We start from the raw sequence: 12,926 nt of genomic DNA on the forward strand, positions 1-12,926 counted from the left end.
CCTAAATTGGATGATTTTAAAATAAAAATAGATTTGTTTCTGGTCAAACTCTCAACATTCGTGTCCAAACACTCTCAAATCAGCAGACTGCAGAAAATAAAAACTTGCAGAGAGAAGAAAGCAAAACATCAGCTCAAAGTGAGATAAGTCGACCACAAAGTGTCAACACAATGTTTGAAATACGTCTAAACTCCACAAAAGAAGCTACAGACCGTGTATGTGACAAAAGATCCGCTTAGCGGTTGGAAAACCACTTGCAGCCAGATGTTGGATGTGTAGAATTCATCAGTGTTTTGCATTCTAGAACGTTTACCTCATTTGACCTCCTTCATGTTGCATGAGCATATTTTATTATTTTTAGCCCATCACTTATTTAAAATGGAGTCTCATCTATAGACTTTGAATCCATAAAAAGTGCTTGCCAAAAAACAAAAAAATATTTTTTATTATTGACCTTGTCAGGAGAACATTACAGAGTCTTAAAATCTCAAAAGGGGTTATTTGATTTGCCATAACAATAAAACGCTCACATTATAAAAAAGCATGGCCATTAGGACAAACAGAACGACTCATTTAGACATTTTCATAGGACAAAAGGCCTGAATAATGAAAGTTATCATCTATGCTTTTCTATTAACCAGTTGGGACCAATTTCAGTTCAGGAATTTGAGCAATTATTGGAGCGTGGGACCCAGTGACGGCAAGACGTCAGTCGGTTGGTTGTCTGGCAGTTTAGTCCAGACAGAAAATACCTCAACAGCTTTCAAATGGATTTCCATATCATGTTGATACAGAGATGTGTGTTTCTCAGAGGATGAATCCCTCTGACTGACAAAGTTTACCTACACACCAAACTAAAACATCAGTATTGAAATGTCATGTCATTCTGGTGTTAGTAGAACTGTGCCTCTTATAGACAGTATATATGAGGTTGTCATAGTTACCTTGATAGCCACCATTGTTTTGTGGCGCTTTTGGCCATGGCCATTAATTCATGTTTGTTTGTGTCATTGTATTTGAAAGTGAAAGTGTGAACTTCTATGACTGCAAATGACCAATGATGAAACCTGATGAGATTTAGTCCCTATAAACTCCAAAATGGGAATTGTTTCTCATGAAATAGTTGCTTTAATTCTACACAAGCATCTGTATCCAGTGATGCAAGGAACCTATTTACTATCTTGATGAAGAAGAATATAAGCAACAACAACAATGTCAGCCCTCCTTACACACTGTATTCAGTCTATTTATCCTGGAGTCTCATTAATTGCTGTGCTGACAATTCACATATTTTTTCCTGGTTATCAAACAGCGGCTGTGAGTAAATGCTGGAATCATCATCAGCAGCAGAATGTCTAACCATCTGAGGAATGGTTTTAGTGTAATACTCTAGTTCGTCCAGTGTCAACATTCCATTGAAGAATAGATTTTGTGTAGAACTCACGGTCACCACGTCCCCCCCCCCCCCCCCCCTCCCCCGAGTGAGCTGACTTCCAGCTAGTCTCACATTACCGCGTGTCAACCCCCTGTCAGAAGCCACGGCGCAGCATCAATTATGGGGGAGCTGATGTCAGGCTGACAAGAGAAGACGCTGAAGAAGCAATAGTCCTGGAAAATGTTAAGTAAGCCGCATACAAGTGAGACGCAGGAGGGGGGGGTTCCGATAAGTAAAGTGTGTGTGTGTGTGTGTGTGTGTGTTGAGGATGAAATATCTATTTTCTTTTGTGATAGAAAATCCATCTGTCTGACTCTGTATTTTATGCGTTCCTTGGCTTTGTGGCATGAGTAAGAGCATTATTAAAGTGAAATGATGGCTGTTGAAGTGTTAAAAGGAGCAGCTGTAGGGCCTGATGAGACCCCGTATGCGACGGTGCAACAGAAACGCGGAACATTTCTGACAGAAGGGAAATCATTTTGTGAGGGCTTTCCAACCGCTTTGTCCGTTGTGACAAGGGGACGGCAGACCGCCTGCCTCTCCTCGCGCTGTGCAAATATGATGGAACGACCCTTTACTCCCCTGCACCCGTATATCATTTTACTCATGAAGTCTGTTTTGCACGAATAATCAATCACCTCTGTAATGGCTCTTTTGCGTCATATGCGCCGCCGTGTTTTATTTCTTAGAGAAAACCGGTGAAAACACGTTTTACTTGTTAGTCCTCACCAGTGAAGTCATAATGATGCTGTTCTGGGAAGACAATGGAATTAGAGTGAGTTTTTAATGTCATCGATGTTCTGAGTACAAAACATGGTTGTTGATTTTTAGTCTGAAATCCACTGTTGATCCACAACATGGATTTTGAGCCGTTCTTCTCATGTCTTCGTGGGCGAAGCACAGCATCTCCTGCTGTTCCTGCCTCCTTAATCTTTCCCTATAATGTGGCTTCTTGCAGAGAAAATATTCCTTAAAATTTCCCACATGTATTGCATTTTACTGTCGGATGAAATATCAGCTAAAATAAACAGTGTTTAAGTGCCAAGGCCACAGAGTTTATGATTGAAATGCGTCCTCTTGGAGGTGCGATGCTTCAAAGCTTTTACCCAACTTACATTTTCTCCCCGGCCTCTGAGTGGTTGGTGGATCCTCTGTTCTTAAGTGCTACTTTAAAGCACTTGACAAACCTCATCTACTTCATGTCTCTCTGGAAGCATCACAAACGGGAATAAAGAAGCCTAAGAAGAGTTAGGTTTTCTTTTTTTTTTTTGGTTTTTGTTGCCGTCTTTATTTAATATTAAAAGTGCTCGTTAGAGAATTCGAGGTTCTTCTTTGTTTCTGAAATTCAGGTGAAAAGTGCAGACAGGATTTCATACATTTTGAATGCAATCGTGAAAGAGACTCGGGGAATAATCCACCAGGTGAAGCTAATCGATCGAGCTAACCACGTTAGCAAAACATCACCAACTACTCAAACCAAACACTACAGAAAAAGGTCTTCTCTCGACCTCTTGTTTAAAAAAAAAAAAGCCTCCCCTTGTGGGTTCTTCGCCGCGCTCTCGAGGCAGAAGTGACATTGCAATGTTGCGACTATTTTTCCATGCCGCCAAAGGCATGGCGCCGTGTCTGATTCGCCGATGAGATGTGGCCGCTGCGGCTAAAAGGTTAAACCACACATCCACCGTGCACACCCACACGTGCGCCTGCATGAAAGCACGAGATGATGCGCCAGCGTGCAATCACAACAACCTCCTCCTCCTCCGTAGCCTCCAAACTCCGAACAGGGCTTCACACTTGCGTAATAGAAATGACGTGGAGTTGGCTGTTAAACCCACTCTTTCATTTGAAGAGACACATTTGACCCTCGAAGGGTTTGTGTTAAACGCTGCCAGATGATAATAATAATAAAAAAACAGGACTGGCCCACCTAACCCTGCATTGTTTGTTTGTCCTGGTTACGTAATTGTACAATCCTCAAAAAAACCACTACTTTAGTACTTTATATTTCTCCCTCTACACATAAAACACTGTGTTATCTGCAACTATCCGACAAATGAGGCCACCACAGTGAGGAGGGGGCTCATTCACTTTCACTCTGTTCTGTGTGTGGAGGAAGGGCTCCTGAAACCTGCATCAGCCTCTGTGATGAATGGAGGTCCTCTGCTGTGATTTAAATGTTTATGTCACATGACCATGGCTTTCACCTCTACATTTAACCATCCCTTAATGATTAGCTCCCGCCGTGTCGTTCCACTCGGCCCCATCAGCGTGGATTGCAGCGTTCTCTCCAAACTAAAACTACTTCAGTTTCTCTGACAAAATGAAACAGAGCCACGTACTTCCCTCCGGGGTCAGCTTGACCTTTACAGGTATACATACTACATGTATTTATTCACATCACCATGAAGAGCTGATTATAAAACCCTTTCAAAGGACTCTTGCTTTTGGGAAGGATTGGATATTCAGGTGAGGATAAATTTGGTATGAAAATTGCCATCGACCCCCCCCCCCCCTTCCCCCCAGGTAGACTAAACAACAAAAAATGGACAATTGGCTGGAAAGTAGAGGCAGGAGAGTCTGATGAGATGAACAGTGTCCTGCTGTGTTGCGTAATCGAGGCTCCCTTCAACTCGTCACACGCATCACGAGCCCGAGGTCTCCGCTCCTCTTCCACACGTTCTAGTTTGCCTCCTCCTGATTTTTATTTTTTATTTTTTGGGCTGCTCTTAACTAGATCAAAGGAATTTTAGAGCGACCTCAAAATATCTCCCTTCAGACAGTGGGGGGGCGGGGGGGGCGGCATCATGTGTCTTTTGTTTGATGTGCGCTTTGACTTTCTAACGTCTCTCTAAATTGGAGATGACGGGAAGACTCTGTGTCTCTCGCCCTGATGTTTCGCCTGAGGGGACAGATGCTGAAACACCTGGATGCTGCGGTGGCATTATTGATGCACACAGGCAACGCGCCTAATATCCCACATGCACATCACGTGTGGTGTTCTAAAATGTGATTTATATGTTCGTGGAGTGAAGGAGGAGGACTCGTGTTTAGCTCGATGCTCTTTTCTTGGTCCCCAGCTGTTTTGACGAGTGACATTTACATCAAATGTGTCTCATGATAAATGCAGTAAAACGCTTTTTAATTCATATTATAAAATGATGACTACTATCCACTGAAATGTAAAAATGATACTCAAGTCAGTTTTCTATCAACCTCAAGAAAGTAAATAAATTAACACAAAGAAATTCTAATTATATAATATTCATACTTTGCTTGGAAAAACCTTCAACTCTCCAACCGTGAACAACCTTTAAATCTTATAGTTGGTTGGTCAGTGCTCTAATTGTACAAATTATTATATGTGAGAATTTAATTTCTATTAAATAGCTTGATATTATTGTAACTAAACCGTAATACGATTTTATAACTCCAAATTTTGTTCTTCTAAAACACAACAACGTATTTGTCCGAGTGAAATGAATTGAATTGCTTATTAAAAGCCGCTCCCTGGATGCAGCACTTTGTGCGCGTGGGGCCTAATTTAAAACCCGCTCCAACAGCACTTACTGGGTTTGTGTGCTCCTACAAACAAGAGACTCTGTACTCTGTCACTCAGGGTGGATCTGCCCTCATCTATGGACAAACAGTGTTGTCATGGCAACACTGAAACGTTCCCCTTTGATTACCGGTCTCAATGGGCCGTGTGCTATTCAACGAGTCTGATCTTTTGTGACACGCATAGGTGTAAACTCCAAAAACCACAAATGGCCCCTTTCATCCGATCCTAAATCTATTCCTTCTGTGCCTGAGATGTTTAACTCGTGATTTTGTTCCTGTGTGGATCTCGTGGTCCCCGCTCTCAGTCGCATCTCCTGAGGTCCTGCAGCGCGCCGCGTTCAAGTTGCATCAATGGAGTTCAGCTCGCTGACCTGACAAAGAGACCTGGAGAGAATGACACGCGGGTCGACTGCAGCCACGGCCAAAGCAACGCGTTTTCCCCTTCAGCGTGAATTAATCATTAGAAACTGCATCACAACTGTTGCACATTTGCTTCGGTACCCGAATTTGAAAGGCAATTAATACAATCCCGTCAGAATTCCCCTGTCATATTTCACTGTGCCGATCCGGGCTCGGAGCTAAAGCCGCTGAAGGCTCAGCTCTGTGGCCGTGGCAGACATGTTTGCTGCTTGCTATTTATAGACGAAAGGGTCTAGACCAGCTCTGCAGCGCAACACCGTGTGAAAACAGAGAGCGGGGGGGTGGCACGGGGTGGTGGCCGTCTTTTGGAGGGCGAGGGCGATAGTGCTTGGGGTTGTCTGATTAAACATCGCGTGCAGCACAGAGAACGCCACTGCGGAGGGGGGGGGGGGGGGGAGGTGGGAAGGGAAGGGGGCGGATGGGAAGAAGGGTTGATGCGATGCAGCAATAACGCAGCTCCTGAGCCGCAGGTCAACAGTTGCCTGGTCTCTGAATGCAGCCTTCAGCCACTTCAACAGCATGTGTAAAGTCTGGGCTTATTGTTTCGGGTTCATTTTTTTTCACACAGGACTAATCACATCGTGTGTGTGTGTGTGTGTGTGTGGTGGAAGTATGTGTTAACCTGAACACACACACAAACACACTAAAACAGGAAGAAATGGCTTTATGGCTTTTTCTTTGAAATATATATGAGCAGGTCTGAGATTCACCAGAGTCAATGTGTTACTCATTCACGTCAAGGCTCTTGTATGGATATGTAGAAGAAGGGGGGGGGGGGGGGGGGATCTTCTGTATCCCAGCAACCGTGTACCAGTACCAGATTTAGGCTAGAGACCTGGAGGATGAATGGGTGATTGTTTGTGTGACCTCAATGTGTTATTCCCCAGTACGTGTGCATGCTACTTACATATGAAGGATTTGTGTCTATGAATGTGAATGAAAGCCTGAATTATTTCTCTATTTGTACATTAATGTGCTGATGCATTTGGTTTGTTTAGTAACAAAAAGGAAATCTAATCACAGTCATGAATGGGGACTCATTGTGTTTCCCATTATCATCTCCAGCTCTCTATCCTGCTGGCGGCTTGAACCTTTATTTCCTGGTAACTCCGATAAAACACGTGACGTCCTCTTTGTCATCTTCAGCGAATGGGGGTGATGGTAAAGGCCAGTGATTCTTAAAGATGGGCAAACTTTGTCCTAACATACTTTCTGCTTCATACTAGTGTACAGTAACCTTTAAATCCTCATACTACAAACACTGGACTATATATTAAAGGGTCTCTATCTAGCCTCCCGCTGCAGAACCTGCTCAAGGGTCTGACGTGGTTCTGCCGGGTCCCACTTTCTCCAAACACCTCGTTCAAGCTCTGCCGCCTCCCTCCTCAGTTCGCCCCTCTTAAATGGCGCCTGGCGAGTAGGGGATGTTGGTCAGATAACAGCTGGTTGCACCTCTGACCCCCCAGCTGCTATTCTGCAGCCAGAGACGCAGTGGGATGGGAACGGTTTGTTGTTTTGGACGTGTTTGGCTGATGTACCAGCGGACACACGGCTGAATGCTTCTCAGCTCCACTTTATTTATTTTCTGGACCAAAGAGCTAACAGCCCCCGGGGTGCACACCTGCTTTACAGCCACCCAACGGCTTCCAAGCAGCAGGTCCGCCCTGTGATTTTATCTTTGTTCTGAGACGATTTTGTGTGCGATGCCATGACTTTGATACCTTTTTGCTTTTATAACGTTACACGGCGCCACCTCCCACTATACAGCGGTTTTTCTAAGTAAAGCAGAGATCTGGACGCCTTGATGCTGTACTCACTGTTTATTGTTGGGCTTCGGGCGCGGCTCAGCAGGTCGTCCTTCAATGGGAGGATCGAAGGCTCGATATCCGGCTCTGTCCATGTCGATGTGTCCTCTTGGCCAGGACACTTAGCCTCTAATTGCTCCCACAGGCTGCTCCTGCGGTGTGTGAATGATTGGATAGTCTTGACGGGCAGGTGGCTCCTTGTATCAATGGGGGTGGATGGGTGAATGATGACTTGGAGCGCTTTGAGAGATTGGAACAACTAGAAAAGGGAAATAGAACAGCGGTGCATTTAGCTTTCCTGCCTTTAAGGTTATATTCAAGTCCCTCATAAGCTCATATGAAACAGAGGGACCCTGCTGCGCATGTATTAATTAGCCTAGTGACTAATATGTATCCATTTGAAGGTTGGGTACTTCCACAGTAATTAGTATGCTGTAGCTGTGCCCCCTGCTCGTTACATTATGAATTTATAATGCCATGCACCAACCTCATGCACTCATAAATATGCAATCTGTCTAAATAATAATAGTGATGCACATATAGCCTGTACACCCAAAAGCTCTTGCTCACCGTTTTATGAATGAGAAATGTGTGCAAAGCGTGCACACAGATATCACGAGTGCACACTCTGCACGCGCTCAGTGTGTCTCCGCTTTGTTCTTCCTTCCCCTCGTTGAGTCGGATGAGTTTTATACCGTTTAGTTGGTGCACAGACTTGTGTTCTCTTTCCACATTCACCCTGTCCAGCATTAATGAGAGCATAAACCCCCGGTTACACCCACTCAGGCAGCCAAACAACGGTGTTTGTGACGGTGAGGTGTTGTTTTATCCACCAAAAAGCCACTGATGACTTCATTGTGGGAGATCTGTTGTTGACCCATTTCTCTCAACAATTTCCCAGAATAAATACTGCGCCTTTTCCAACATTTGGTCATGAAGGTTATTGGCATTCTCAGAGAAGTAATACGCAGTTATAGGCTTTTATTACTGCTAACTAAATGTTCTGATTGAAGGTTGGTGTCCTGGGGCTTTAATGAAGTCCCTGGCTTGGCTTTAGTCATCACCATTCCTTTACATTTAAATTCATTTAAGGATCATCATTGTAGGATTAATCGCAAACGTCTTCATTTTACGTATTTTATGTGTACAGCAGAAATGTTTATTACTTTTGCCAAAGCAGGAATGCTGTGACAGACAGTCGGGGGTAGTCATTAGAATCCAATACAAAGAACATTTTATTATCATCTGAAGCATTATTACAGCGCTCACAACAGTCATTTCTCCGACTGCGTCCGGCTGGTAAAACTTTAATATCCTCCACACGTTTTTATTCAACAGCCTTTATGTCTTCGCATCACTTTCCAAGCAGATAACTGTATTCCAGGCACTGCTGGGAAATTTAACACAACTAATGGCAGACAGCTGGGAGCGCACGCAAAGGCATTTTAGAGACCGTGTCGTTTTGCTGAGTCAGGCCTCGGCATTTGCTGAGTCGACTTTCCCCTCAATTAAATCCAGATGCAATATTAACAGAAGATGTGGTTACGGTGTGAAGCCTCCGTGTCACATCCGTAGGAGTTTGTTGAGATTTTGAAGCATCATTAATCTGTTCTGTATGAACAAGTTCTACCCACAATTGCAGGTAGTAGCCGTGTGTTCTTATGACCAAACGCATTGATGCGTTGAAGCGTTCATAATTGTGTCTCAGAAGCGATCAGCCAAAGTGACGGCATTCTTTAGCATCCTAGATGAGGAAAGTGGTTTTAAAACTAGAGAAAATGTTTCTTGACATAAAAAGTAAAGGTGTCCTTGAAATAGTTCCTGACAATGATGAGTTTTCTTTTACACTATCAAATTAGAAAAGAAAAATGCTCGAGATGGTACATTTTATCTTTTAGAAAATGCTAATTAGCTTTTTGAAATGACTTGGTTCACCACAGAGTTGAAATAGTCATGTCATTAAATGTTTGTGTCCTTCTCCACAGACGGTGCGTCACGGCTTTCCTTACCAGCCGACTGCTTTGGCCTTTGACCCCGTGCAGAAGATCCTGGCCGTCGGCTCCCGAACAGGCGGCATACGGATGTATCCTTTGACCTTTGACCTTTGACAGCTCGCTGCCTCCATGTCTGGAGACACACTACAAAAACTCTGCATGAATACGAATTATAGTAAACACATTATAATATTTATTTTAAAAGTGATTAATTAAATATAAATTAGAGCTGGAATTTTCTTGCACTTATCCCCCAAAAAGTGTCCCTCAAAACTAGGTCAAAACTAAAATTGGTTGGTCTTCATTAGGAACAAAAGATTAAGTGGAATTTCTTCATCAAAATGAATTAATAAAGGTGCATAAAATATGGACCTGATGCGTTGTCAATTAGATGTAAAAAATCAATTCTTCCAAAGGCACTTATAAGTAACGCTGATATTGGTAAGTTGCTGTAGTAACTTGAGGAGTTTTCCAGTATTGTTCACAGACTCGGGCCCCTTTGCCAGAGTACGTTGCTTTGAGGCGTAATGATGCACCAGTGTGTGATGATGTCAGCATCTAGCGTGACGCACGTGAACATACATCGTCTCCCTCGGCGACCATCCGCACTTCAGCCCCCTGTAGCACCGCTATAGCACTGCCACGGCGTGTCTCCGTGCAAGGGGCCTTCCTTCGCAACGGGCCGCCCGCCCCCGGGTCACCGAGGACGAGTGTGTGCGAGACAGGTAGGAGATTACGGGGTCATGGACACGCCTTCAGGGGGCGCGAGCAGCTACTGATGCCGCGGCAGCGCCTCTGCTTCCCGCCGCTCGGGTAGCAGATGGACGCTCGGAGTGATTTACCCTGCAGAGAGACACGGGGAGGTTTGAATATCCCCATGAGAGGGGAAGGAATAAAGAATCTCTCTTTAATAAAAGCCTGACTGTAGGATGGAAGCCGCTGAGTGACTGAATGTTTGTATTGACATGCTGCACCACCTTCATCCTCCCCCATGTGGCCCCTCTCTCTCTCTCTCTCTCTCTCTCTCTCTCTCTCTCTCTCCGCATGCTTTCACGTGCACACACTTCTCCGTTGCCCTCCATCTCTTTCTGTCACACCTCTCTGTTATTACGGTTCATTTATTCAATTCACCCTTTCGCTGTCCTTCAAATGTCTCCCAGCCAACATCTGTCTTAACATTGCATAGTATTTTTTTATTTCTCTATCATTTTCAAATGTGTTTCCCTTCTGTTTTCATCCTTCCTTCCTTTGGTTGTCATATCACGCGTTTGTCCTGCTCAATTTTTACCTCTTAAATGGTACAATAGAAGGTCCTGCCTTTTTCTATTTCATTCTGCATCTACACTATTTTAGGTTGGCACCCACCTGCAGACATTTGATTTTTCTCTCGAGCAGCTTGCAAAACAGGCAATTTCAAGCTCGCTCGTCTTTTTCTCCTCAATTTACCAGCTGCATCTGACCCAGTACCATGAACGGAACCGGTCTTCTGTCAGATGGGATTGTTTGTCAGAAATGAGCCTTCACGTTCCTGTTGAGAAAATCTCCTCTGGGGCTCCGTGTTAAACATTCCAGCGACATCAGTGCCGTCGTGTTGGCTCGCTGCGGGTGTGTCGACGTGCTCCTGTCCCTCAGAGCTCTGGCTGCAGATACGTTTGTGTCCCTGTCAGCATACGAGTGATTGATTTGTCTTCGGTCCATTTCGTCAGAAAAGCGTTTAGTCAATAACCTGTCAATGTTCTTGATTGTGGTTCCATTTGAGGTAACGTGATTGATCTCGTGAAGTAAATCCACAAATAACTAGTTCATCCCATCGGGGCGAAATCAGTTGGTTCCAACTTGGTCAAATATTGGTTCTGATACTGATTAATTCACGATCCAGAGGAATACGACACACACTGTGGAAGAACTATTGGTAAAAACCATGTTAGAATGAAAAGCAACTTTTTCACTTAAAAGTAAACCGGACCAAACATTGGATCATAAAGGAATCAATGCATGTTGTTGTTTTTAACGTATTTTCAACATGTGTTGGTGTTGTCAGAAGCAAGACTTTAGCACGCAAAGGATGTTACAAGCGATGTGCTCACTGCGACCAAGCATTGAACAACTTTACCAAGACTTCAAACGGGATCATTCCTCCGCACATAAATCAAATAGGAAACAGCCCGCCGAGTGTGAATTTTGAATCTTTTAACATTTAAAAGCATAAAAATAACCCTGTCTGGCAAACTCCAACACTATTCTGCGTGATTGTAATTTCCTGCATGTCACATCATCTTTAAACCCACCATAAGAACTGTTGATGCCTGCAGCGTGTCAAAGTGTCACCAGGGCTGGTCCCGCTCCGGTGAGTGCTGCATAGTGACGATGTCATCGGGGTTGGCGCAGTGGGTTGGCAATGAGGCTCTCTGCAGTGGGCTCCTAGGACACCCCCCCCCCCCCCCCCGCCCCATCCTCCTGCTTGGGGCGAGATTACCAAAATATGCTGAGATTTGGTTTATTGAGAGCAAATGAAAAAGAAAGAAAGAAGCGCATGTCTGTGTGTCTGTGTGTGTCGACTAAACGTTGCTCGTTGCTGAGGGTGAATTCAACCCGTCTGTCAATAATGTTTTGCACAAATTGCACGTGTGCTCGTTTCTCATCGCTGTTGGCGTGTGCTCCGGTGAAGTGACAGAGGACTTGCTTTCACTTAAGGGTTCAGGTGATATGAGCGGGGCAGAGTGTGACGGACAGTCACTTCTCATAACAGTCAATCTGATGAGAGGACTGGGGAAAGAGAACAGTGGATGTCTATAGGGGTATAAATAATGTCTTAGGCTTTTTATTGATATCGGAACCGTGTTTATTAATCACCTTCAATGTGTGACTTCACATCTGTAAATCATAGCAACATCATTTTTGAGACATTACTAGGCAACATGTTGCATTAGACTGCAATCATTTTGCTAGTGAACATGCACTTGATGAACTGGCTACGATGTCTAAAAACCGTTGATATTGATTCCATGAATTCCAGACTCAAATCCAATGAATGTGAAATAAACACTGTAAATATAAATAGACTCAAGGCAAGACTTCTCCTCCGCTATAAGTGGACAGTCCCTCCTTCATAGGAGGGAAACCGCAGCTTTACGTTTGAGGGTCAATTCTCTCATCGGCAGCCACGTGTTAACAATTAAACCTCATTTGAAAAATAGAACATGAGAGGACAGGGGGAGGAGGTCAGTGTGAGCAAACACGCAGCCACTGTCACAGTATTAATCACAGACAGCTGTGCGGTGGCAGTTAGGCAAACAATGCCATCAGATAGTTATCATTTAAACATTAATCATCATCACGCTGTGCCACTGGGCTTTGTTGACTGTGTGAGGCGGCTGCAAATGTTTAGCAATCAATAAATAGCGCCGCTTCTACGGAAAGGGGCTACAATCAGACGCTGCCCGGATCGAGACACACACACACACACACACACGCGCCATGCTCTAATTAGGGTTTCACCACTGTTTGCACAAACTCTATTTCCCAACTTGAGCTGGCACACCCGTTGCCATGGTTACGAGCACAGGCCAACATAATCACAAAAGGACATTAGTTCTTTCCGAGCTTCTCATTTGGCTTTGATTGAATTACACCTAATAGGATTTGCAGCCCTCTATTTGTAAACTGGAGTAACGTCAGTGTTCTCTGGTGCTAAAGGTGAGAAGCAAAAGTGCT

At 44.2% G+C, this 12,926-nt stretch overlaps 1 protein-coding gene across 11 annotated transcripts in view; it reads left to right on the top strand.

Moving 5' to 3' along the window:
- The window catches only part of stxbp5l (syntaxin binding protein 5L), a 78,123-nt gene that overhangs the window by 2,933 nt on the left and 62,264 nt on the right, over positions 1 to 12,926 (top strand). For all 11 annotated transcript variants that reach the window (XM_037487717.2, XM_037487718.2, XM_037487721.2 and 8 more), the window contains exon 2: positions 9,204 to 9,301. In XM_037487717.2, coding sequence (XP_037343614.2) covers positions 9,204 to 9,301 — 98 coding nt within the window. The remainder of the gene's footprint in view (positions 1 to 9,203; positions 9,302 to 12,926) is intronic.

The sequence above is a fragment of the Pungitius pungitius genome, chromosome 10 (assembly GCF_949316345.1).
Source record: "Pungitius pungitius chromosome 10, fPunPun2.1, whole genome shotgun sequence".
NCBI classification, from domain to species: domain Eukaryota; kingdom Metazoa; phylum Chordata; class Actinopteri; order Perciformes; family Gasterosteidae; genus Pungitius; species Pungitius pungitius.